Below are 25,359 nucleotides of genomic sequence, written 5' to 3'. Positions count from 1 at the left end.
AAAATCGAATGGAAAAAGAGAAGAAATCCATTAAGCATAAGTTTTATTTTTAAATTTCTTTTGATCAAGTTTTTACAAGACACATTATTAATATTCTCAAATTTCAAAAAAAAAAAAAAAAATCACTTTCCTTGTAATAAAAAAATTTAAAATTTAAAAATTCTACAAAACCCTAACTGGCCAACACTCTTTAACAGTAAATAATAAAGCAAGGCACCCGCCTTCATTCTTAAACCCTTTCTAAAGCCCTAGCCAGAAACCGAGACAACAAAACACAACACAACACAACCGGACTTGTTAGAGATATCCCATTTTTTTTTCCTGTCTCACAGAAAACAATTTCGTTAAAGATGGGAGCGAAGAAGAATTTCAAGGACGGCGAGAAGAAGAAGAAGAAGATAAGCAAGTCCAATGGGGATGGCCCTAACATCAACAAGGCTTCCAAGCAATCCTTCAAACCTTCCAACGACGCCGTTTTCAAGCCCAAACCCCAACAACCCCTTCAACTCGAAGACGACGAAGTCCCTGACTTTCCCAGAGGTTCCAATTCTTCTGATAAAAAAACGCTTTGCGTTTTCATATTGTCTGTGTTGTTTAGGCTTTTGTAACTGTGTGTTGTGTGCTGTGAATTTTTCAGGTGGTGGGAGTTCTTTGAGCCAACAAGAGCGCGAAGAAATCTACGCCGAAGTCGATGCGGAGTTCGAGGCCGAGCAGCGGGGGTTGAAGAAGAGGAAGAAGGGAGGTAAAAGGGTGACGAGGAAGGCGGATGACGATATCGGTTCGCTTTTCGGTGATGGAATCACTGGAAAGCTACCGAGGTTCGCCAATAAGATCACATTCAAGGTACGGAACTGTAATTGAACACCATTGTCTCACATATATTATATTATAGTTATGTGTTGTTATGACTTATGATATGTGAGAAATGTGCAAGTTATATAAGGCTTTATTATGTGGATAAATTTTTATTCATAGAACTCCAATATTGTAAAATGGAAGATTTTACAATATTGGTAATGTGGATTAATTACATCTTCTCACTCTATATGGTTTAAGGATTGGTTTCTTATATGTTGAATGTTGATCATGACAGTGCAGAAGGGAACAAAAAGAAAAAAGGGTTTGCTTAGTATAAGTAGTCGGTTTTTGTTCATGGCCGTATATGTGCATTCGTGGTTTAGGTCATTCATCGTAGTTACAAAATGGGAAGAGAGATTTGCATTCCATTTTGTTTGAACATTTTAAGGTTCAAGCTCTATGCAAAGTTTTGATTGTGATTGAAATGTTAAAATTATTGAACATTGTACAACAGTAAATGTAGAGACATTCTCTATTGCTAGAGTCATTAATAAGTGCTTCATTTCGCCGGTTTGAATTAGATTTTTAGTCCACGTGTCCCTCATAGGGTTTGGGACTAAAGAACTTGATTTTGGGATTTAAGATTACATTATAGTGAAATGTGAGTTTTCTAGTTAAAAAGACGGATAATAAGTAAAGCGATATGTTAAAAAAAATATGTGGCCAACAAGATTGAGAAGATGCAAATGGACTTTCTTTGGGGAGGTATGGTGGGATGAGTCCAAGTCGCATTTGGTAAGATGGGATAAAGTGTGTGCGCCTATGGCCAATGATGGATTAGGAATAAGGAAATTAACTACTTTCAATAAAGTCTTATTAGGAAAATGGCTATGGCGTTTCGAGGTTGAGGAGACATGGCTTTGGAGGAGGGTGGTAGCTGTGAAGATTGGGAAAGAGTAGGGGGGATGGACTTCTAAGTTGGGTAGGGGTGTACATGGTTGTGGTTTATGGAGAGGTATTCAAATGGTTTGGGAGGCATTTAGCCAAAATACTAGTTTGAGATTGGGGTGGGGAATAGAGTGAGATTCTGGCAAGATTGTTGGTGTACCTTTTCAAGTGACTTTCCTGGTTTTGTATGAGATTGCCATTAATAGAGAGGCCTCTGTAGAGTTTTCCTTGGCAAGGCAGGGGCGGAGGAGAGGAGTTGGGACTTACGTTTCACTTGGGATTTGAATGATTGGGAGTTGGATTTAGTGGTGGAGTTCATTTATATTTTGGAATTCAATACCCCTTCAATTGAAAATGGGGATTGCGTGAGATAGAAGTTGAAGAAGAATGAGGAATATGATATCCGTGCTCATTATAATGAGCTACGAGGTCTCCCCTCTCTGTCATCTTTCCTTGGAAAGGTATTTGGAGAGTTAAGGCCCCTCGATGAGTTTCTTTTTTTGTTTGGACCATAGCTTGGGGTAAGATACTCATGGGTGCAAATTTGAGAAGTAGGGGATTTTGCTTTTGTTGACTAATGTGTCATGTATCCTTGTTGTGGGGAGATTGTGGATCATTTACTGCTTCATTGTGAGAAGGCTCATTAGTTGTGGTGTTTTGTCTTTAGATCTTTTGGGGTTTTGTGGGTCTTACCAAGAACAGTACCAAATATTCTTTTTGGTTGGTGGAATTGGTTGGGGAAGCACTCGTTAGACATTTGGAATCTAATTCCGTTGTGCTTGATGTGGTGTATATGGAGGGAGCATAATAGACGGATGTTTGAGGATGTGGATAGTTCGGGAGACTAGTTGCTTGCTTCTTTTAGTGGTTTTCTGTTTGATTTTTCTTGGGCTTGGGGACTCACATCTAGTGATTCCCTTCCTTTGTTCATTAGTTCTCTTCACTCTTGTAACTACTTTTCTGTTCTTTTCTTTTATTCCTTGTTATTTTTTACTTTTTGTGCTCCTTTTGCATAAAGTAGCTTTTTCAATATAGAGTTTTCTTACTTATCAAAAAAAAGAAAGCAGAAAAGATAAGGGGCTATGTAAATAATACATGAGATTTCAATATTAAAGATATTTTTGAGTCCCTAAACTTGAACATATTTTGAACTAATCTTCTCTTGCTTTCCCATTTATATGGGAAGACTGTCATGACATTCTTAGTTTTTGAACATTTTCTCCTGGTACACCGTACACAGCCACATCTGCATTCATATTTATGGCAAGGTTGTGATGGATTTCTGGTGGACAACACCACTCAATATGGTGTTTTTCTTATATTATTGCAATAGGTGATGATAGAAAGATTTGGAGAGACCATGATATATCCATATTGGTTGGCAACTCTTGGCATTACAATCTTGGTCTTTGGATGCACCCTGGATGTGTGTGTTTGCACACTGAAATTTCTGAGTGTGCTTTGATTGACAATGAGTGTTTCTCCATATTAAAAAAAAAGAGTACTGAAGATCTAGCATGAAACTGAAACCACTTTAAAATGAGGGCTTGGATGGAAAGAAACAGGAGAGCGTTTGAGGGAAAAGGGCTTTCTATTTAGAGAATAAAGGCTGCATTTACTAGCTCTTTATTTTTTGGCTGGTGCTAGACAATTTAGGCCCTCTAATTTGTATTTTTATGTTTTTAGGGGTTGTAAAGTATAGTATGTATGCTTAAACTGTTATCCTAGATTATTGAATTTGTTAAATTATTGATTCTCCCCAAATTTTAGGCTTTATGAAATGGTGAATTTAATCACTAAAACATAATTCTAACAGTATTAATACACATACTAGGGCTTTTAATTTTCCACTAAATAATTGATATTGAGTTATTGCCATGTTGTTTTATTACTATTCCATTTGAGGTTTTCATTAATGTCTGCACATTAGGATGAATTATCATGTAAATGGCTAAGAAAGTTCTATGTGCTGCTTCCAAGCCTTGAATCCACTGGACAAAATCCTCTTTGCAGTTTTGTATCTGAGTAATCAATGCATTCCTTCTTGGGTGTGCCTTATGGGCATTGGTTTTTGTCTCGCATGTAGGCTACTATGACTTGCCTTAGTTTTACTGGACATGTTCAGTTCTTCTTCAGATAGTAATTGTTTGGAACGCACTTGCACCTCGACAGGTATTCAAGTTGGTCAATATTCCATCTCACAGTAAAATACATGCATTTAACTCAAAGAAAGTAAGCAATGAATAAAGATGGCTTACCGGATATTGAATGAGCATAAGGGTGTCCTGTAATACAACAAAGAGATATTTATGTAAGTGCAATGCTTGGTCTCAGCTAAATGACTTTTCTCTTGAAAAACTTTAAGCATCTAGTGGATTCTTAAAATAAATGTCACATGCATTTGTACAATCATATTGACCCTATAAAATTCGTGCTGGGAGCAATAGGGGGGCACTTTTATATTAACTCCACAGACAGTCAAATACTAAATTATGAACACGAGGGATCTCTCTTACTCATTAGTTTGCCTGGTGCCTTTAAAGAAAAGCTATACAAGTTGAAAAAATAATGTGTACATTAGACAAGTATAGTCGAAACCTCACAGGTGAGAGACTATAAGCGTAGGGAACATATTATTGGGATGAAATATGGAACTAATGTCTTTAAACAAAGTGTTTGGATATTGAAGCTTGTCTTGTAGGTGTCTAAGGTCATTCTGACATAGTTGACATTTTTTTGAACCATGTTATTTATCAAATTCTGAACAATTTTACTGCAGATGTATGCCAGATGTTTTGTTAGAAGTGGCAGTTTAGCAAGATGATCACCTGCTTTCTCTGAGGGGTTTTTATCCTTGCTTTTCTTGAGTGCCCCATAAAACCGTGTTTTCTAAATTGTGATTAAAGTTTTCAGTAATAACTGTGCTTCTTTGATCTTATTCTACATTCTTCAAACTTTTCAGTCCTTAATGTGCCTTTTGATCTTATTGACACCTGTTTCAGCAACCATCATTTTGTTTAAACTCTTATACTTTGTTTGGGAGGGGGGAAAGGAATGCAATGAAAAGAATTATTGTGGATTATTCCCTCCATTCCCTTGTTTGGGAATTTTAATGGAGGAATATAAATGGGTAGAAGGGAACACTCATTCCTCCCCATTCCCTCAAAACCTCAAATATTCATTCCCCCAAAATTGGGAGGAATGAGGGAATTGAATTATTGAATTAAGTTTAATAAAATTTTGATTAAAACTCTCAAAATACTCCTATACATTCAGCCATGGCCAAGAGCTCTCCTAGTGTTTTAGGCCTCAAGACCACCAGCTTCAGGTGTGGCTTAGAGTTATCTAAAACAAAGGTAGTGGGCCAAGATGATGAAAGTTTGGATTCAACAACTAATAACCCCAAAAGGCAAACAAACTTGAACTGAATAAAAGTACAAGGTTGAATGACGATGGAAAAGGAAAGGAGTCTCTCTTGCTTGAGTGGGAGCTAGCTTTGACTTCCTCTCCTAGGAGCTAGCTGTAGTTGGAATAGCGATTGGACTAGAAGACAAGCAGACTGGGGGTCTGATAGTAATATTGTCATAAAATGATTTTGTTCTTTTTCTTCTATGTTAATTGCAAACAAGGTTACATACTTTCCATTCCTTTACTTTAAAAATCTAAACATAATTATTCCATTCCATTCTATTCCATTCCATCCCTTTATGATTTACTAATTCCATTCCATTCAAACAAAGTGTTTCCTCTTGGTACAGTTGGCTGGTAGATTTTGTAGTGTTAGTTATATTGTTTACTTTTTATTAGGATGTATCTTCTCCTAATGTGTGGCTTGGAATACCTTTCATGACTTTCTATTACAGGTTAAACTTCTTTTGTTTTGAAATTGTTAACGTACTTAAATTTCTTGTCCTATGTATTCTCAGAATATTTCTCCTGGAATGAAGCTATGGGGAGTCATTTCTGAAGTAAATGAGAAGGACCTTGTAATCGGTCTGCCTGGGGGCTTACGTGGATTAGTTCGTATGCCTGATGCTTTGGATCCTGATGTAAAAAGTGAAATTACGGTAGTGACAAGATTTTTCCCTTCGTGCAATTGCCAATCAAAATTTCCATTGTTTAATTAATTAATTAATTTATTAATTTATTATTGTTAAATTTTCATTCCTACGGTTTGTGGAGTGCGAGTAAATAATTTGTCCATGTTCACGTAAGCAATCCTAGCATATTAATTTTTCACCTTTAACAGGACATAGAAAGTAATATTCTTCCTAGCCGATTCCATGTTGGGCAGCTGGTTTCTTGCATTGTATTGCGGCTTGATGATGATAAGAAAGAGAAAGGGAAACCGAAAATCTGGCTTTCTTTGCGTCTTTCTTTACTACACAAGGGTTTCACCTTGGATGCTGTTCAAGAAGGGATGGTATGCCTGCTCAGATGTTTCATATTTCTTTTTCTCGTGTTGTATCCAGAGTATAGATGAATTATTTTGGCACTACTTAAATATCACATGACTTGTAGAAAGAGGAAAGGCTATTTGTTTCTCTATCTCTTCTTTTTTAGTCCCGCTATTTTTCACTCATCAAAAAAGTCAAGGCTCACTTAAGTTAAAGCAGCCACATTTGAACTCAATTAAAAATCTTCTATAGAGATATTGTTATTAGAAACAGTAGCTGAATAATGTGATACTTTAGCAATAGATCATGCACTTGTACCTAATATCTATCATCTATGCTGTATTAAATATAGAACCTGAAAGTACCTGATACTTCAAATTTGTAATTTTCTGTAGATACTGCTTTCCATATGTGACATTCTTGTCCCATACATATGGCTTCATTTTCTTGCAGTCTTTGTTGTTTAACTTCTCAATTAGTTGAGCACTTAGCTTGTTTTTGAAGGTTTTATTGGAAGCATAATATATCAAGGCCTTTTGCAAACTTGGAGTTTCAAGTGCATGCTACCTTTTAACTAACTTGTACCTCGTATATGCTATGCAGTTAATATGAGTCCTATCCTTTGTAAAAAAATTTCTATAATAAAAAGAAGCAGCCTTGAAATTGTTTTCATTCTTTTTTTAATTATGAAGAGAATGGAGTGTATCTAAAGTTACCCTTATCATGCTTTTAATGAAAGTTGCTGGCAAGAGTTTATTTATTTTTTTGAGTAATAAGATTTATAAGTAATGAGATTTATTTGGACTGAACGTAATTGGCGTTCTTTTGAGGATATCGAGAAATCCAATGGCCCAATTGTTAGATTTGTGCTAGCGGACTCTCATCGATTGGTCTCGGTGTTGGGGTCTTTTAGATTGTTCTACTATTATTGATTTTCTTTTATCTCTTAGAATAGGATTTTGATTCCTTTATTTCTTTTTGTTGCCATGTTGTTCTTTGTTCATTGCCATGAACTCTGTCCATCTTTTATTCTTTTCTATTAATAATATTTCTTTCTTACCTATCAAAAAAAAAAAAAAAAAAAGGACGCCCTAGTACATAGGAATTGTACAACCAATCCACTAAGAGTTATGCGATTGCTATAGAGTAAATTCTTAGTTGATTTGTGTTATGGTAGGATTGGTTCATACATATATATAGAATATGCATACAAAATCTTGCCAAGAGCCTTGTAGCTCAACTATTTTTCCAATGAAAACATCCAAGGTTCAAATCCCCCCATCCCCGATTATCTAATTATCCAAAAAAAAGGATGAAAAAATAATATGCATACAATCTTGAAAAATGCATATATGGTGGTGACTGAATTTAGCAGTACTTATTATTAGTGCAACATATATTAGCAAAGACAATCATATGTTAATGATGTGAATACACGAAGATAATGTCATCTTGTGCTTTGTTGGTATATACATTTCTTTGTTTTTGCTTAGTCTCATTCTTATGTGCTATATCAATATGATTATCTATCTGCTCTCTCTTGCAATTGCTTGTATTTCAGTGTCCTCCCTTTTAGGGCGTCACTTATATATATGTGTGTGTGTGTGTGTGTGTGTGTGTGCGCGCGTATATATATAGTTAAAAGTATGTGATTAAATGATTAAATTTACCATATCCCAATAGGTTAAGCTTTTGGGATAATCGGTAATTTAATATGGTATCAGATTAGGTGGTCTTGAGTTCGATTTCTATCTCCTCCACTTTATCTCCCATTTAAAATCCCACGTGGGTTCACCTATTAAATAAAGTTTGAGCCCACACATGAGGGAGCGTGTTAGAAGTATGTGGTTAAATGATTAAATTTATTATATCGCAATAGCTTAAGCTTTTGGGATAATCGGTAATATAACACACACACACACATATACGATAAAAATAACTTATATTGATAATTTTGGATATGAACTTGTTAGCTTAGAATGCCTTTCTGACTATCTAACTACAGGTTCTTACTGCATATGTTAAAAGCATTGAAGATCATGGTTATACTCTTCATTTTGGATCGCCTTCTTTCTCGGGGTTTTTGTTAAAAAATGACCAAGCTGGTAAGTTAACTACAGTGTTTCTTGTTTGTTTCATTATTTACAAATCTTAATGTCTTATTGTATAATTGAATTAATGAGTTAACTGTTTTTGTTTCTTTGCTGGCCTTTTCTTTGTTTTAGTATTTTTCAAAAGTGGTAAATTAGAAGTGTAAAAAATGTTAGACATCAGATGTCCCCATCTACTCCATGTCTGACATAATTTTTAACTAACTGATCTTTAAATTTTGGGCTTTAGTCTAGAATCCCAACTATTTATACGTTTGCTCAATGACCTAATATAGTTGACAATACTTGAGTCCACTGTTGATCATTTGGGTGTCCCGCTGGCTGTTTGAAAGCACAAAGTTATTGGCATTATGGACTCTGTCTGTCATTCCCTGTATTCGTGTCTTTAAATTGATAATCTTGGAAGGGAATACCTCATCTTGAATTAAGCTTTTTGGGTATTTCCGTAATCAACTAAGTAAGCATGCAAATGCCACTTTACTTCTCTATTAAACCTAAGGATTGATGGTAATCATGTTTTGTATACCTTTCTGTTGGTTTGGTTTGGTTTTGGCAGTTCACTTTTTTGGAACATTGACTCTTCAAATTTTAGTCCCTGAAGTAGTGGTTTGCTTGAATTTGCTATATCACTCTGCGGTTCACTATGTTCAGATGCTATATTATTTACATATAAAACAGCCAATGAGCTCTAGCTCAAATGGCACATCCTCCTTAATGAGGTCAAGGGTTTAAATGCCACTAGGTGCTTGCCTAAGTTTCCAATAAAAGAAAACATATAAAACGCCTTCTTGTGTCATTCTTGTTTATGTTACAACTTGCAACCAATTTCCATTGGACAGAAGTTTCAAATTCTTTTATTGCTACTCTCTGATTCTGCTTATCTGTTTATTAAACTCTTTTCTGTTTCCTATTTATGTTGCCCTAAATCATGTTGTGGTCATTTCCAGTAAGTGGGGAGATTGAAGTAAAAATTGGGCAACTTCTACAAGGGGTTGTTGGCAGAATCGATAAAGTTCATAAAGTTATTTATCTGAGTTGTGACTTGGATACAGTGTCTAAATGTGTGGTATGCATCCACCTTACTTTAAATTGTGTCATTTTATTTCCCTCTCTCACAGTTTCCTTTCTAATTAGACATTTTTGTTGTGTTGCACTGCTGTGCAGACCAAGGATCTTAAGGGTATTTCAATTGATCTTCTCGTTCCAGGCATGATGGTTAATGCTCGCGTACAGTCAACTCTTGAAAATGGTGTTATGTTATCATTCCTTACTTATTTCACTGGAACTGTAAGCATGCTGTGCTCTTCTCTATTTTTCTATTTATGACGTCAAATTTAATATTTCAATTCAATGATTGTACTTTTGTTTGTAAATTTGAATTTACAGGTTGATTTATTTCATTTGCAAAATAGTTACCCTAATTCACACTGGAAGGATGACTACAACAAAAATAAAAAGGTAATTTTTAAAACTGATCTTGATGTTCTTAACTATGCTGTTTTTGATGGATCTCTTAACTTTGCTGTTTGTTACAACTTTATGCTCAACACTCTTGATTGCTGTTTTTCAGTGCCAAATGGAACCATGAGCTTTTAGCATGTAATCATTTTATGGTCATGACCTATGTCTCCTTTATGCACAAATTGAAACTTATATAAGAGTTTTGGCTCATTTAAAAATTTGGGAGGTGTGAAAATTCATTGAAGCCATTTTTATTCTATGTGACATGGTTGATGTGAACTTCTCTTTCTTTCTTTTTTCCCTTTTAATAATTAATATATTTTTATTAAATTTTAAATTATTAATTTATTTATTTGCATTTAGTTCTTAATATATACTTTGGTTTGATAGTCATTGGTTCGTTTGCTATACTGCATTCTTGGTTGCATGAGTAATTTGCTCTATTGATGATTGATCATTTTTTTGCTATATAGTGAGTTTTTTATTTTTTATTTTTATGCTGGACATGTTTTTACAAATATAAATTATGCTCAACTATCTCTGTGCTGACATATTACATCTTTTATAAATGTATGTATCTGTGTGTGTGTGTGTATTTATTTCTGCATCTTTGGGTTCTTAATTCTTTGATTTACTAACTTTAATATCTATTCTTTTGGTTTAGGTTAATGCTCGGATATTATTTATTGATCCCTCAACTAGAGCTATTGGTTTGACTCTGAATTCACATCTTGTTCATAACAAGGCTCCTCCTTCAGTAAGTTGTGATTTGGATTTTTCTGTTCCTGTACATAGAACTTTCTTTGGAACTGGATGTGATTTGGGCTGTTTAGTGTAGGTGGAACATGAACTGACCCTTGCAACAGTTTAATGGAGTTTAGGCATAGTGCACATTTAATTTTTTGATTTGCATTGTAGCAGGGAAGATACTGAGCAAGGGTCTTCCTACACTTCTGTTCATACTGCATTTTTGGTTTGCAACAATTTAGGTTTAGTTTTCAAACCAATTAGACCGATTTACTAATGATTTTAGGGTTTTTGATTGAGAGCTATGCCTCTAGTCATTTTAATGACTAGGAAGACGATATCCTTAGTTCCACTAGAGCTTTTGTGCAGTAACTTTTGAATATTATGCATCTTTCATCTAGTGTAACTATCCATACCCTATTGTTAAGGCAGACTGGCTTTTTCTTATAAGTTCTTGTCTAAGCCTTCTCCCTTTTCTTTCAGAGTTCATATATGTTCTGATGTATAATTTTTTTAAGTTTTATTTTATTTTATTGATGAAGGGGCATTCTGATGCAAGGAGCACCAAAATCATTTATGATATTGTTTTTGAAATTAAGTTTATTTTTGCTTTTGAATTCAAATTTAGTTTTTAATGTTGTGGGTTTTAAGGGATTAAATTAGGTATTTTCATAGTGGTGCAATCCCTAAACCCTAATGCACTAGTGCTCTTGTATTCGTGAAAATCAGTATGATTTAGAATAAGAATTTTATCAGTTGAGAATGTGCTCCTCTTTGTTTGGTGGTGATGCCAAACACCACATTCTCTGTGCTAGACTAACATTTTTGGGTTTGATATGCAGCATGTTAAAACTGGAGATATATATGACAACTCAAAAGTAGTCAGGGTTGATAAAGGATGGGGGCTTCTACTTGAAATACAATCTATTCCAGTTTCTACTCCAGCATACGTTAGTGTATGTCAAATCAGCAATCTTTTGCACAAATTTTTTAGTTCATTTTATTTTCTCAGACATTTTACTGTATCAATGATAAATTTTGAATTTATGTTGACTACAGATATCTGATGTGGCTGAAGAGGAAGTCCGTAAACTTGAAAAAAAGTTTAAGGAAGGGAGTCATGTTCGTGTTAGAGTTCTAGGGTTTAGGCATCTGGAAGGACTTGCTACAGGGATTTTGAAGGTTATCCTTCTTCTTGAACATCATTTTTTTATATACAAAACTAATATGTGGTACAATCACTGTATTGTGCTGGTAGCAGGGCTGCAAATGTGCTCAGGCACTGTTTGGGGTCAACTTACCTAATGGCTTGGCTTTGCCTGCCTCATTTTTGCAAAAGCCAAGCCATACTCTTTTTCCTTTTGTCATAATTTGTTGTGATTGGCTTCTCTTTCTAAATTATGTTTCTTCTCATTTGATATCCAATTTTGTTTCCTTGAAAACATCGTTGTCCCCATTATGGTCCTTGTTCCCTATCATTTGTTATACTCTCTCATCAACCCTGTATTTGTTAGATTTTATTCTACTTCTTTACCCAATCCTTTAAATGATTAGGTGACCTAGTGTACACTTTTGTCCTCGTGTACTAATTTTTTGGCAATCTTGAAAGTCATTATTATTATTATTCCCTTACTCTATATTTGAAGGCAATATCTAAAGCAAAAATTAAAATGTTACATGGGTCATAAGGTTTCTGGGCAATATAGGCTACAATTATGTGGATTCAAACTTATGACCATTATTCCATGTTTAGGATTGAGTGATGTAGCACCAGCCAGTTGCTACCTGGTGAACCACAAAAGTTTTTCATGATAACTTAGATGTGAATTTTTAGGCTCTCTAACTGATGCAAAAACTGAATGGGGTTGGTATGTACTTTGTTATATCAAATTAATTAAACGTGTTAGATTATTGAATTTGAATGGTATTTTGCTGCCTACTGAATATACCAACAGCGTTGTATATATCTTACATGTCATCATACCTTATACCTGTGTTCAAGCTCAATCTCTATCTTTGCCTTGTTACAACTAAGACCTAATCGCAGTAGATTCAGATTTTTTATTTCTTGTTTTATCTTGTATTTTTGTGTTGTACTCTTAGTATGCTTCTTGTGTACTTTGGTAGAACCCCCCCCACCCCCTTTTTCTCTCTCTCTTAAAAATAAAATTTTACTTAATAGTACAATGACAACAACAAAGCCTTGGTCCCAAATTTTTTGGGTCAGATATGGATCCTCTACAAATTAGTTAGGGCTAGCAACATGTATTCGTTTCCTCCATTCTATTCTATCTGAAGTCATACTCCATGTTATTTCCCTAATTGACATGTCATTTTTTATTTATTACTTCTATTAATGTTATTTTTGGCCTTCTTTTGCCTTTTTTCATTCCCTCAACTTGGATCAACTTACTCTTCCTTACTGGTTCATTAATCTCTCTCCTTAGAACATGACCAAACCATCTCAAAAAACTCTCTCTTGCGTTTTCATTGATAAAGGCTAGCCCTATCTTTAAGTGGATTTCCTCATTTCGAATCCTATCTATAAAATGAGTGTAGCTGAAATTAGAATGTTAAAATAAATTCAACTAACACCTAATCGTTCTTGGCAATATGGAAGATATTCATTGACTACAAATTTGCTGTCCATATGGTGTAAGGAGGATTTTAACATCTTTTTTTACATGTATATTATTGATGTTTTATGGTTCATTAACTGTCTGTTGATCATTATGCAAAATGAGTTTCCCTAATCATTTTAGAGTATTTGTTACTAGGTCTTAATTTGTTGTGATTCTGTTTCTTTCAAGCAGGCTGGGGCATTGGAGGACCCTGTATTTACCCACTCTGATGTCAAGCCTGGGATGGTTGTGCGAGCAAAAATTATTGCTGTTGACAGCTTTGGTGCTATTGTGCAATTTCCTGGGGGTGTGAAGGCACTTTGTCCTGTCCAGCACATGTCTGAATTTGAAATTGCAAAGCCTGGCAAAAAGTTTAAGGTCATTTCCTAGCAGCATATGCACCTTGAACCGGTTTTTTTTTGGTTTATGTTTGCTGCACATTCTGGTGGACTATGATGGGGCAAAGATGATTCATTTTATTATGTTTTCCTCGTATCAGTGCTAATTGATTCTAAAGCTATTGACTTCTTTGGATGTATGATTTTGCAGGTTGGAGCTGAGCTGGTATTCCGTGTGCTCGGCTGCAAATCCAAGAGAATAACTGTCACACACAAGAAAACACTTGTATGTTCTTTTATTTGTGAATGACACTACTAGTGATTTGCTTTTAATATAAGAATATATATATATATATATATATATATATACGGTTTTGATCTCTTTTGCATGGGATGTCCACTAGTAATTGCACATACTAGTGTGACTAAATCAGTTAAGCAAAATTTCTCTGATGTCATCTTGCTGCATAGAAATGTTTCTGTGAAGTAATGCAAAACCAAAATGAACACGAGGACAAAATTAAAGAACAGAAAATAAAAAGATAGAAACTCAGAAATCAACACATTGTCTTGCTTGGAGTTAGCACCATTGTTTTTAAAACCGGACTGGATCAGCTGGTTCAACCAGTTGACTGGGTCTGGACCCAAACCAGTCTGGTATAAACCATGGTTAGCACCAAGCATTAAAGAACACATCAAAGTGTCAGCATCTAGGGTTGCTGAAATCAACCCCAGACCATTGGAAAAATTCCAAGAGGAGTTTTATTAATTAATCAATTTGTAAAACAAAAGCGAACAGTGTGTTCCTTAAATAGATTTCCAAACTTATGATCCTATTAGGAATAGAAAATAACTTCACTGCCTTAGTAAGAAATTAGACCCCTAGACCAAAAAGGAAAAGCAAATAACCAATTACATAAATAAATCCTAAACATTACGTGGTTGTGCTTAGGTATTCAGGCCCAATTAATAGCAGGCTCCATCTATATGCCACTGGTGGGCTGTCTAGGTCTACTTAATTGGAGGCCTATATCTTGTGTTTACACCATTCTGTATATGTCATTCCTCTGGCAAAAAAGTTTATGTTTCTTGGCCGTGAATGCTTAGAAAGACTTTATCTAAGGTCAATGTTGTGCAGCCTTTGCTATGCATGTCAAACAGTTGGGGCTCTGTGGAGTCATCTTTGAAGCCATTGCACAATTGTGCAAGAATTGTGTCGGCTTGTTTTAACTTTGTTTGGCTTTGAAATGGTGATGTTAAAATTGGTGGTAGAGTTTGTTGGTTAATTGGAAAGGTAGTTCTAATAAGTGCTGTGGTAGAGTGCTATGGATTGGAGCCCCCTTTTGTCTTATGTGGTATATTTTGTGCGAGTGAAATGCTAGGACATTTTAAAGATGTTGAACTCTCAGTGATGAATTTGAAGATGCTGGTTTTGATATCTTTGTTTGTTCAACTGACAGATACTAGTAGCTTATCCTATTCTTCATATTTGGATTTTTGCACCTTTATAAATTTAGGTCTTATGTTTTGGCATTTCTCTTGTATACTCCCCATGTCTGTTCAGCCTTTTATCAAATTACGTACTTACGAAAGAAGGTTATACTGCAAAAAATCCATTATTGCTGCTTGCAAGTTGAATGAAATCCACCCATTGGGTTGTTTTCATACTTCTGCTGTCACTTTAGGTTTCTTGGGGTTGTATAAGATTTTTACCATTAATAGGTTTTCAAAGTGATAAGTATATATTTGCAGCAATGAGTCAATGACTGTGCAAGCCCATTCAGTTTAATGGGGTTTATGGAGATTGTTAAATGTGATAGAGGTAAAATTTAGTTGTCTCAAATCTGCACCTGCTGACTTGTATGCCCCTTTACTTTGCCATTTCTTTCAGATTCACTCTTTTTTGGGCTCTCAGTGTATATGTTCTTATAATGACAATCTGTTCAGGGGATTGTAACATATGAAGGAAATTGATGTATTGTTATTTTTGTAAGGAGAAATCATTTCCCAATTTATACAGCTTTTGACAAGTGTCACTGATTTGTCTACCATTTTAATGCTGACAAAGTTCTCTTCGCTTTGAAGTTCTTGAAATGTCAAGGGCTTGCTCATCATGTGCACAGGCATATGGGTTGGCCAATGTTTGGCATTGTGTTTAAACATGGAAAGGGTTCCTCTTTAAAGTTTCTTTGATACTTCAAAATACACTGCATATTTTATAAGTGCAGACTTTTTTGTTTTGTTTTTTTAGGGGGTTGGGTGTGGGTCAACAACATAAAACAGGAGTAAAAATTCTATCTTTGACTAGTCAATACCAGCCCACATGCAAGGGTATTTTTGCATGTCCATGCATGCTTTCTATGTACCTTTTCTATCTAAGGGCTCAGTTTCTGGATCAATTAATGTTGCCGATGAGGTGACTGTTACACTGGAAAAGAACTAGAACAGCAAGTTTCAAATTTTCTGGGCAGCCTTTAGTCAACTTTTAAAGCATTATCGTGTGCCACTGTTCGGCCATAACGTTGGTGTTTTTACAGGTGAAATCAAAGCTTGGGATTCTTAGTTCTTATGCTGATGCAACTGATGGATTAATAACACATGGATGGATAACAAAGATTGAGAAACATGGATGCTTTATCCGTTTCTACAATGGAGTCCAAGGATTTGCTCCCAGGCTAGTCTCTAACCACCTAGATTACAGTTTTGATAACTTCCTATCTGATTGATAATCATTGTTGTGTTTTGAAAAGTTAATTTAGTATATATGCAATATCAGTTCTTCTTTCTGGTGGTGCTTTATTATATATGTGCTTTCTTCTTTTCTCTCTCTTGATTGATGATTTCCTCCTTTTAAGATGTTGGAGGATCTGGTGATATGTAGATGGGAACAGAAGAGGATTGATTCTGCATTGGAAATATTGATTTTTGTAGGTGATTATAGACTCACCCTCCTGGTGGGTCTTGAACACATGGTCTTCCCCTCCACCTTGCTCTTACAAGGGGAGGAGGTCCCATCTACTAATCATTGGCATGGAACTATTAGAATTATAAACATTTACTTTAAAATATTCATGTTTTAGAATAAGTAGTGTAAAACATGGTTTTTAAAAAAGGACTTGTCCAGCTGGTCTGACCGGGTTAACAGTGATATTGCCAGTTATTAAAACCTAAAAAACTGTAAAATCAAAAATCTGTAGTGAACCATCAGAATCACGGTCAGACCTGTTTCACAGTTCCGGCCAGTCTTTGCAGCCAATTTCACTGTTGATTTTTCCGATCATTGCATGCTTCCACCTCTAGATCTCACCACCAAATGTCATGAACCATGTACGTGTTGGTGCACTGTTATTCTTCCTCCATCCCCTGTTTTTATCGTCTTCAAAAACTGTGGAAGGCACAACTCCAGTGATCCACTTTCTTAATATCATATCAATATGAAACAAGAAGTATATGTTCACATTTGAGGAGACATTTTTTAGTGTTGTCATTTATGCCCCTTGTCTCTCTGATTGATGATGGAGTCAGATGGGTGTCTTTTGGGGAGATTAATTTGGGGAATAAGTGGTAGCTCATGCAAGGTGTGGGGGTCCACTAGAGATGAATGGGTTCTTACTGTATACATTTTAAAAAAAAAAAAAAAAATTTTATATTTAGTTTAAGAAATCAAAAGCTCTTACCTTTTAAACATTATATAATATGTACAGTTTTATATGACTTAAAATAATCATACAGTATAAATATCGTATCTATATATCTTAAATCAATATCAATATTATGGATCTTTTGAAGTTAAATAATATAGTAGAGCCCCAACGACTGGAGGGAGACATGCCCTTCCTTGGAAAAGTATTTTGAGGGTCAAAATTCCTTCTAGAGTAGATTTTTTTTTTTTTTTTTTTTTTTTTACTTGGACAGCCTCTAGGGGAAAGATTCTCACTTTGGATAATTTGAGGAGGAATATTTATATTGTCAACAGATATTGCATTGGCAAGAACAGTTGGGAATTGGTGGATCACTTACTCCTTCACTAATTTTATGCATATAATTTGTGGATGTTTGTGTTTACTGTTTAGCTTCTTTGGGGTTTCTTGGGTGATGCCTAAGCAAGTGGACACAGCCATGTGAGAGGAAAATAAATATGGTGTTTGTTTGTGGAAAAATATTAGTTAGGGATGGCCTTATTTTTCACATTATATCCAGTATGATATTGGTGATGGGTTGAGGGTGAAGTTTTGGCAAGACCATTGTTGTGGGGAGACATCTCTTGCTGTCAGCTATTCTGAATTATTTAGATTTTGTTGAGATAAGGCTGCAAGTGTGGCTGAGCTTATGAAGTCGACTAATGGGTCCTTTTTTGGGATGTAAGTTTCTTTAGGGGTGTTCATGCTTGGGAATTGGAGGCTGTGTTGAGCTTCATGGATACCATAAATGGCGTCCTTCAGTAAGGGGGTTTGGTGAGGATAAGATGTGTCGGAAATCAAATAGAAATAAGGGGTTCATGGTTAATAATTATTATAGTCTTCTAGTCGGCTCTAATGATTGTTGTTTTCCATAGAAAAGTATTTGGAAGCAGAAGATTCCTTCTTGACTGGCTTTTTTTGTTTGGACTGCTGCTTTAGGGGAATGCTTGATGATTGCCAATTTACAAAAAAAGAAGGTTTGGATATTGGGTTGGTGTTATATCTGCAAGTGTAATGGTGAATCAGTTGACCATCTATTTCCTCATTGCAAAAATTGCCGTGTTACCGTATATGCACTTGTATCGCACCCGTATCCGTGCAAGTGCTTCCTAGAATGTAAGAAACATTGTTTTAGTAAACTTGGAGAACAAAAAGTTAGAATATAGCGAAAATTGAGAGCCAAAAATATATGCAAATGTAACCATTGGCCAGATGGTAGTTGAGGTGATTATTTTTGGTTTCTATGACCCATTACCTTAATGAATTAGCCAAAAGATCCATAAAGATGACCATTTCAAGTATTCGGGCTCACTTACCTAAATGCAGCTATTTGCTAGACGATCCATACATGTGATCATTGTTGGCATCTAGAATCAACTATCCACAAAGGATTGCTTGCAGACATGGTTTTAAATACCGGAAGAACCGTTTTTGGACCTGGTTCCCAGTTTTAGGGGGTTTTTACTGGATCTGGTTGGTGCCCAGTTCCCGATTGAACTGGTTGAACCGGCCAGTCTGGTACAGTTTTCAAATCCATGCTTACTGAACTGGAGCAGGTTGACTGCTGTGGGAAGGTTCATGGAGACTCTTGTGAAATTGTGAACTAGTTCTAAGGATAAGTGTTTTTTTTTTTTTTTTTCGTGGGAGGGTGTTAGTTTTGGTTTGATCTTTGGTATAATGAGGAAATTGTAGTCCTTATTTATTTATTTCTCCTCCTAAAATATATCAATGTTATTAAGGATATGTTGAGACGGTGGTGGCTTGTGTGAGAACTGGTGGAAATATTGTAAGCATGTTTGTTCTCTAACTTGTGGTTGGTTGGTTTTTGCGAAGAACTGTATGCCGGTTCAATTTCAATTAAAGATATCCCTTTTAGAATATTTCATCTCTTTTTGTATTGTTGTCATTGATTGATTGTTCCTCATTCTGAATCAGATCTGAACTCGGATTAGAACCAGGATGTGACCCTAGTACAATGTATCATGTTGGACAAGTTGTCAAATGTCGAATAACGAGTTCACTTCCTGCTTCGCGGAGGATCAACCTTAGTTTCATAATAAAACCTTCAAGGTTTGCTTCTCTACACTCTCAGGCCATATTTCCTCCCTGTGAACCTTAAATGTGAAAGTAATACTCGAAATGTTTTTCCTTGCATGGAGAAACCCTTAAGTCATATTACCTCATATATTCAGTGAACTGTAATTTGGATGGTATGATCAGTGTAATGAGAGGTGGTTATTTTATCAAGTTCTTATAACAGTGTTCTTATCTGTACTCTGCAAAAAAATGGTTATCATTAGTATCTTTCCTGATGCACTGTATTGAATTTGAAAAAACAAATGACAGGGTTTCTGAAGAGGATATGGTCAAGTTAGGTAGCCTTATTTCTGCAGTTGTTGACAGAGTAACCACCAATGGTGTTATAGTCTATGTAAATGCAAAAGGTTACTCGAAGGGTACAATTCCTACTGAGCATTTAGCAGATCACCATGGTACAGAAGTTTAGCTGGCTTGATAAATTTACATTGCCACCTTGTTATGCAGGGCATCAGCATGGTACTGAATTTCCTGATTTGTGTCTCTTGTTATGCAGGGCATGCTACTTTGATGAAGTCAGTCTTGAAGCCAGGATATGAGTTTGATCAACTGCTGGTACTAGGTACCCTCCAATCTTTGGCCATGAACTCTCTCACATTTTCTAACATCTTAAATTTCTTCCCCAAAACAAAAAAGAAATATTTTTATCATGTAGTTTCTATAGGCTTATTTTCTTCTAAGAAATGGAAGTATGAAATTCTTACATTTTCACTGTTCTGGGCAATTCAAAATGAGTATTCCAAATAATAATTGTGACCATCTTCCCGCACTCTCTTTACTTGCAGCACTCATATCTTTAGCAGCTCATTTTCTCCATTTCTCATCCTCAAATAATTGCAACATCTTTTATTCTTCCTACGTTCCAAATTGTTAGTTGTCTACCCCATTTTGAGATGTTCTAAAATATAGTCCTCTTTGAAAAGTCAATAAATCTATGTACTAACTTACCCTATTTACTTAAAAAAAAAAAAGCAATACCTCTCTTTCATTAAAGTTTAGATTAAGAAGGGTAGTTCTGAAAACTTGTACCTTTCTATATAAAGACAATGTATTAAATGATGTTCTCTTAAAAAGTTGGATTTTCTTAACAAAACTAACAATTTGGGCTAGAGAGAGTAACATTTCATGAGCTAGATCAAATTAGGGGTCTAGCTGCATCTTTAAGGATCCGTTTGGTTGGGAGGATGGAAAAGTGGCATGATAGAAGGGATTTTAGTTTCCCCTTTGTCTATTTGGTTGGAGGGATAGAAAAGTGGAGGGATGGTAAACTCTTTTGTTTGGTTGAGGAGAAAAGTAAGAGAATAGAAAAGGTAGTTAATATTAAAATTAATAAAACATCTTATAAAAATTAACACAATCATAATATTATATTATATGCTTTCATCTGTTAATATATTATATTATATGTTATTTGTATATGGCAATTTAGGTGAACTTCATGTTGGTGATAGACAAAAAAAAAAATCTGGACGTGCTGGGTAGAGTGGCAGAACCATGGTAGTGGAAAGAGAGAGAAAAAGACAAAGAAGTGTGTGGGTGTTGGCATGTTGGGTTAGTTGGACGTTGTTAAGAGGGGTAGAAAAGTAAAATTCATGGGCTGAAGCGTTGCCTGCATAATCACTCCAGTTTTCTCGCCTGCATAATCACTCCAGTTTTCTCCTCAATTTGGGGAGAAAACATTTTGGTGGGTCCGGGGAGAAAACATTTAGGCCCGACCAGTTTTCTTTCCACAAATCCATCCAGCCAAATACTCAAATTTATTTCTTTCCCTCCCCTCTTTTCTCTCTCTTTTTTTTTTTTTTTTTCCTTCCTACCTAAAATCCACCCAACCAAACGGACCCCAAGGAAAAATTGATCCATAAGCAAAAGGAATTTGACTCTTTAAAGCTTTAGTTTGGGGCATTCTTTTGGACCCTTGCATAAGTCTTGCCACACGCTTATATATATATATATATATATATATATACATTCCCCCCTCCCCCCTTCTAATCACTATATAAGTTGCACCCAAAAATTGCATGTAAATATCTACTGAACAAAAGATAGAATGAACTAAAGAGACTAAAATAAAAGTGAACTAGTTTTAAAGATGTAAAGAAAGCAACCAGTTACAATAACTTGAATTGAAAACCTCCTTAAAACCACAATTTCTTGTTAACTTCCCTTGTCATGGATGTTTGTATTCCTTTTTCTTCATAACCTGAATCAATTCCAAATTAAACCCCTAAAGTCCCTTCTATTGGATCAAACAGCTGTCAATATGGTGAAGGTAGCAGACACGGTCTATTTTATGCTTCTTGAAGCACCATGCCACTATTGTTTATTTTTCCTGAGCTGCCTTTGTATTAAGGCCTAGCTTGTCCTTTCTGTTTTCTGATATATAGCCCTTACTCAGTTTGAGTTGTATTATTCAATTGATGTAGGATTATCATAATGGCTCCTGTGGAAATGTTTGTTGATAAAGATGTTGCTTTCGTTCCCTTTTTATGTTTGTTTCTGTATTCTATCTTCCAAGTGAACGCTTTGTTTTTGATGCCGCTATTATTCTTGTATTGTTAAATGGAATCTTTATTATCTTAACATAATGAATTGAATATTATTAAAAATTTCTTCTTGCATTGTTGTAGATATTAGTGGCAACAATTTGGTACTATCCGCAAAACATTCTCTGATAAATTTAGCTGAGCAGCTTCCTTTGGATATCAGTCAGATTCATCACAACACAGTAATCCATGTAAGTAATTAGTTCTCTACTTATATGATTTGTGATATCTCTTTTGTTTGAATTGGTGTTTATTATGATTCCAAACTGCAGTTGTTTAAAATTTATTTGTGTGAACCAGGGCTACATTTGTAACTTAATTGAAACGGGTTGCTTTGTCCGCTATCTTGGGCGTTTGACTGGTTTCTCTCCTAGAAACAAGGTTTTTATTTTTTCCTGCCTCCATGCAGTCCAGTTATATTTGAATTCATTATCTTTTTTTATTTTATTTTTATTTTTATGAGTTTTGTTTAATTCAGTCAAATTTCAATTCTGCCCTGTAGGCAACAGATGATCAAAGAGTTGAGCTTTCGGAATCCTTTTACGTTGGACAATCTGTTCGCAGTAATATTCTCGATGTTGGTGAACTACTTGAGGCTGAAGCTGTTAAAATTATGATTTTTGAAGCAGTTCTAAAATAGGGTTTAACTCACTCCATATCCCCTTTTTCTCTTCCAGGTCAATACTGAATCAGGTAGAATAACGGTTTCCCTGAAGCAGTCATCATGTTATTCCACAGATGCATCATTCATTCAAGAATACTTTCTGTTGGATGAGAAGGTAAACATGATTGGCACCATATTTATTTGATTTTTGATTATCTGTCATTTTCTCTCTCTCTTTGTATTTACCATCTAAAAATATATTTTAGTTGCGTACAAAATGGCTTTTGGTGTATGTCTCTCCAACCCCTTCCTCCCCTTGCTTTTCCCTTATTTTATAAGTGGAGTATGCCAGGTAGTTTGAAATATTGAATAAAATCCGTTTATTTTATGTGTATCCATGGTTTCCTACCTAGGGGTGGGTCCAAAGGGCCTTGCCTTGATGAGGTTTCACATCATCATAAAAAGAGAGGAAAAAGTGAATGCACTAACTGGGAATACCATGAAAGCTAATCTAGACAATAAATTTTAATTTTTGGCCTGTATTACAGCAAATTCACAGTGATATGATAATAATTGATTTCAAGTTGTTTTAAGTTCTTTCTTCATTCAGTTTTTTCCCCATTACATTTGTAAATTTGTTTTCTATGTTTTTTATGAAGTTTTATATAAATTTATATAGTTGGACCCAAATTATACATCTACGTATGTAAGACTTTGCAACTTTTTTGATAAAACTAGTAGTCAAATCTGTTTATTTGATGCTATTATTGCATTGCACTTGAAATTTTGTGCGTAATTGTTTTGTAATTATGGTGTGCTCATCATTGTGACCATGAAGTAATCTATTCTATTAATAAAATACCGTTACTTATAAAATAAAATGTTATTATTGCAATGTGGAGTTGCATTTATTAGTGGATGGATAGGGTGCATGGTGTTGCGAGGATGTGAGAAAGCTGATGAGGGTTGACAAGTTAAACATTTAAATTATGTGAGAATATGAACTCAAAATAATAAGATATAGAAACTTGATGCATATGCATTTAGCTGCCCCAAATATTAGGTAAAAGGTATTGCTCTTTCTTTTAAATCTCCTACATGGGCTTCTTTCAATGGGCAATTTGCTGAGCTTTGAAATCTCCCAAATATTAGTTTTACTTTCTTGGTTTCTAATTAAGTAAGATATTCAACTTAATATGATGGTAATACTGTTATTTTCTTTGTGGAAGTGCAACTTCAACAGTTTTGGTTTACAGAATCCCAACCATACAGAGAGTTTAAGTTTTGCTGGTGGTTTATTTATTTGGTTGTTCAGAAATTTTTTTCCCCCTTGTTGGACCTTTTTAGAAGCTAATCGTGGGACAGAACCTCTTTGTCAACAATATGTCTAGAGGCCACATTGCTGTTCTTGTGAACTCAAAACAATCAAGTTCAATTTAGGCCATGTATTGTATCTTGTGTCCCACTTGATGATGCTTTCACAGTTCAACGTTTCTAACTTGTGATGCAAATGTAAGTAAGCTCCATTTGTTTGGTCTTTATTTGTGATGGATGAGTCCAAGGTATCTTCCATTCCATCAACCTCACCGAGTTCTTTACTTCTAGTTTTTTTTTTTTTTTTTTTTTTTTTTTTAATATAAATTATAATTATAGTGCGTACCTGCTATATTACTTCTTATAGTTTTGGAAGTTTAAACTCTTGTTTGGTAAGTTAAACACCATGGGTCTTGCACCGAGGACCTCTACCCTCCACCTTGCTCTTGCAAAGGAAGGACCTGCGATTTGAGCTAGAGCTTATTGGCTCATAAAGGAAATTTAAATATTTTTGAGGTCATGGCAACTTGGAATTATCATGGAATCATGTTCTACTATTGGCTTAGTCTTAGGAGTATCTGCTAGATTTTTTTTATAAACTTTCAAAACCTTTGCCATCTTCTTTGTTATCCAGATTGCTAAATTGCAATTGCTGGACACCAGAGGATCTGAGTTGAAATGGGCTGAAGGTTTTAGCATTGGCAATGTCATTGAGGGAAAAATTCAGGAGGCAAAGGATGTTGGAGTTGTTGTCAGCTTTGAGAAGTATCATGATGTTTTTGGTTTTATTACACACTATCAATGTAAGTTCTTCATATGTTTTTGTTATTTGGGGTACTTATTGTTGTACCCTAGTTGTCTTATCATTTCATTATGACCTTTGCAGTAGGTGGAGCCACTGCGGAAATAGGCTCATGTGTTCGAGCCATAGTGCTTGATGTTGCTAAGGCAGAACACCTTGTTGATTTATCTCTAAAGCCAGAGTTCTTTGATGACTACAGAGGTGAAAGTTCAAAAAGCCAATCTCATAAGAAGGTTAAATTCTATACTCTTTATCTAGGTGCACTTTGTCACTTTAGTGTTTGGTGTGGTATAGGTGTTATTTTGCCTTATGATGGCCTAATTTGTTGCATTACTTTTTCAGAAACGCAAAAGAGAAGCATCCAAGGACTTGGAAGTGCATCAAACAGTAAATGCAATTGTGGAAATTGTGAAAGAGAATTATTTGGCAAGTGTTTGATGTTCTTGTTTAAGTTAATTTCTGGGTGAAATAATTCATTTGTACTCTTATGCTTCCATGTTTCTGAATTTTGTTATGCCCCAATCCAGGTGCTTTCAGTGCCAAAATGTAATTATGCTATAGGTTATGCATCGGTATCTGACTACAATACTCAGAAGTTCCCTCGGAACCAATTTCTGAATGGACAAAGGTGAATCTTGATTTTAATGGGTTATCATTTAAAGCTATGTTCATTGAACAAAGTTTGCCTACAAACTCTCCCTGATATCTTTTTATTGGGTGTGGATTTTGACAAATCCACCATTAGATTGCATTTTCTTATTCTAATGTTGACATGCATGTTAAGAACATAAAGAACATGCAATCTAATGGTTAGATTTTCAAAATATGTATCTATGTTAATTTTTTAGTGGGAGTTTGTAGCCATTTCCTACAAACTAGTAGGAAAATGTTGTCTATG

General features: G+C 35.1%; 1 protein-coding gene across 1 annotated transcript in view; it reads left to right on the top strand.

Moving 5' to 3' along the window:
• Positions 1–217: 217 nt before the first annotated feature.
• LOC126692819 (rRNA biogenesis protein RRP5) overlaps positions 218–25,359 on the top strand; it is a 34,208-nt gene continuing 9,066 nt past the window's right edge. The window contains exons 1-25 of the mRNA XM_050388584.1: positions 218–540; positions 638–843; positions 5,673–5,813; positions 5,996–6,169; positions 8,149–8,248; positions 9,202–9,320; positions 9,419–9,541; positions 9,641–9,712; positions 10,380–10,472; positions 11,305–11,418; positions 11,522–11,644; positions 13,276–13,461; positions 13,633–13,707; positions 15,959–16,095; positions 19,037–19,171; positions 19,448–19,593; positions 19,695–19,760; positions 21,826–21,932; positions 22,042–22,122; positions 22,244–22,318; positions 22,419–22,520; positions 24,294–24,462; positions 24,546–24,694; positions 24,804–24,887; positions 24,989–25,089. Of these exons, the coding sequence (XP_050244541.1) occupies positions 351–540; positions 638–843; positions 5,673–5,813; positions 5,996–6,169; positions 8,149–8,248; positions 9,202–9,320; positions 9,419–9,541; positions 9,641–9,712; positions 10,380–10,472; positions 11,305–11,418; positions 11,522–11,644; positions 13,276–13,461; positions 13,633–13,707; positions 15,959–16,095; positions 19,037–19,171; positions 19,448–19,593; positions 19,695–19,760; positions 21,826–21,932; positions 22,042–22,122; positions 22,244–22,318; positions 22,419–22,520; positions 24,294–24,462; positions 24,546–24,694; positions 24,804–24,887; positions 24,989–25,089 (3,068 nt within the window). The 5' untranslated portion in view covers positions 218–350. The remainder of the gene's footprint in view (positions 541–637; positions 844–5,672; positions 5,814–5,995; positions 6,170–8,148; positions 8,249–9,201; positions 9,321–9,418; positions 9,542–9,640; positions 9,713–10,379; positions 10,473–11,304; positions 11,419–11,521; positions 11,645–13,275; positions 13,462–13,632; positions 13,708–15,958; positions 16,096–19,036; positions 19,172–19,447; positions 19,594–19,694; positions 19,761–21,825; positions 21,933–22,041; positions 22,123–22,243; positions 22,319–22,418; positions 22,521–24,293; positions 24,463–24,545; positions 24,695–24,803; positions 24,888–24,988; positions 25,090–25,359) is intronic.

The sequence above is a fragment of the Quercus robur genome, chromosome 7, assembly GCF_932294415.1.
Source record: "Quercus robur chromosome 7, dhQueRobu3.1, whole genome shotgun sequence".
Lineage (NCBI taxonomy): Eukaryota > Viridiplantae > Streptophyta > Magnoliopsida > Fagales > Fagaceae > Quercus > Quercus robur.
The sequence above is the reverse complement of the archived record's forward strand: the minus strand, read 5'-3'. Positions and strand labels throughout refer to the sequence as shown.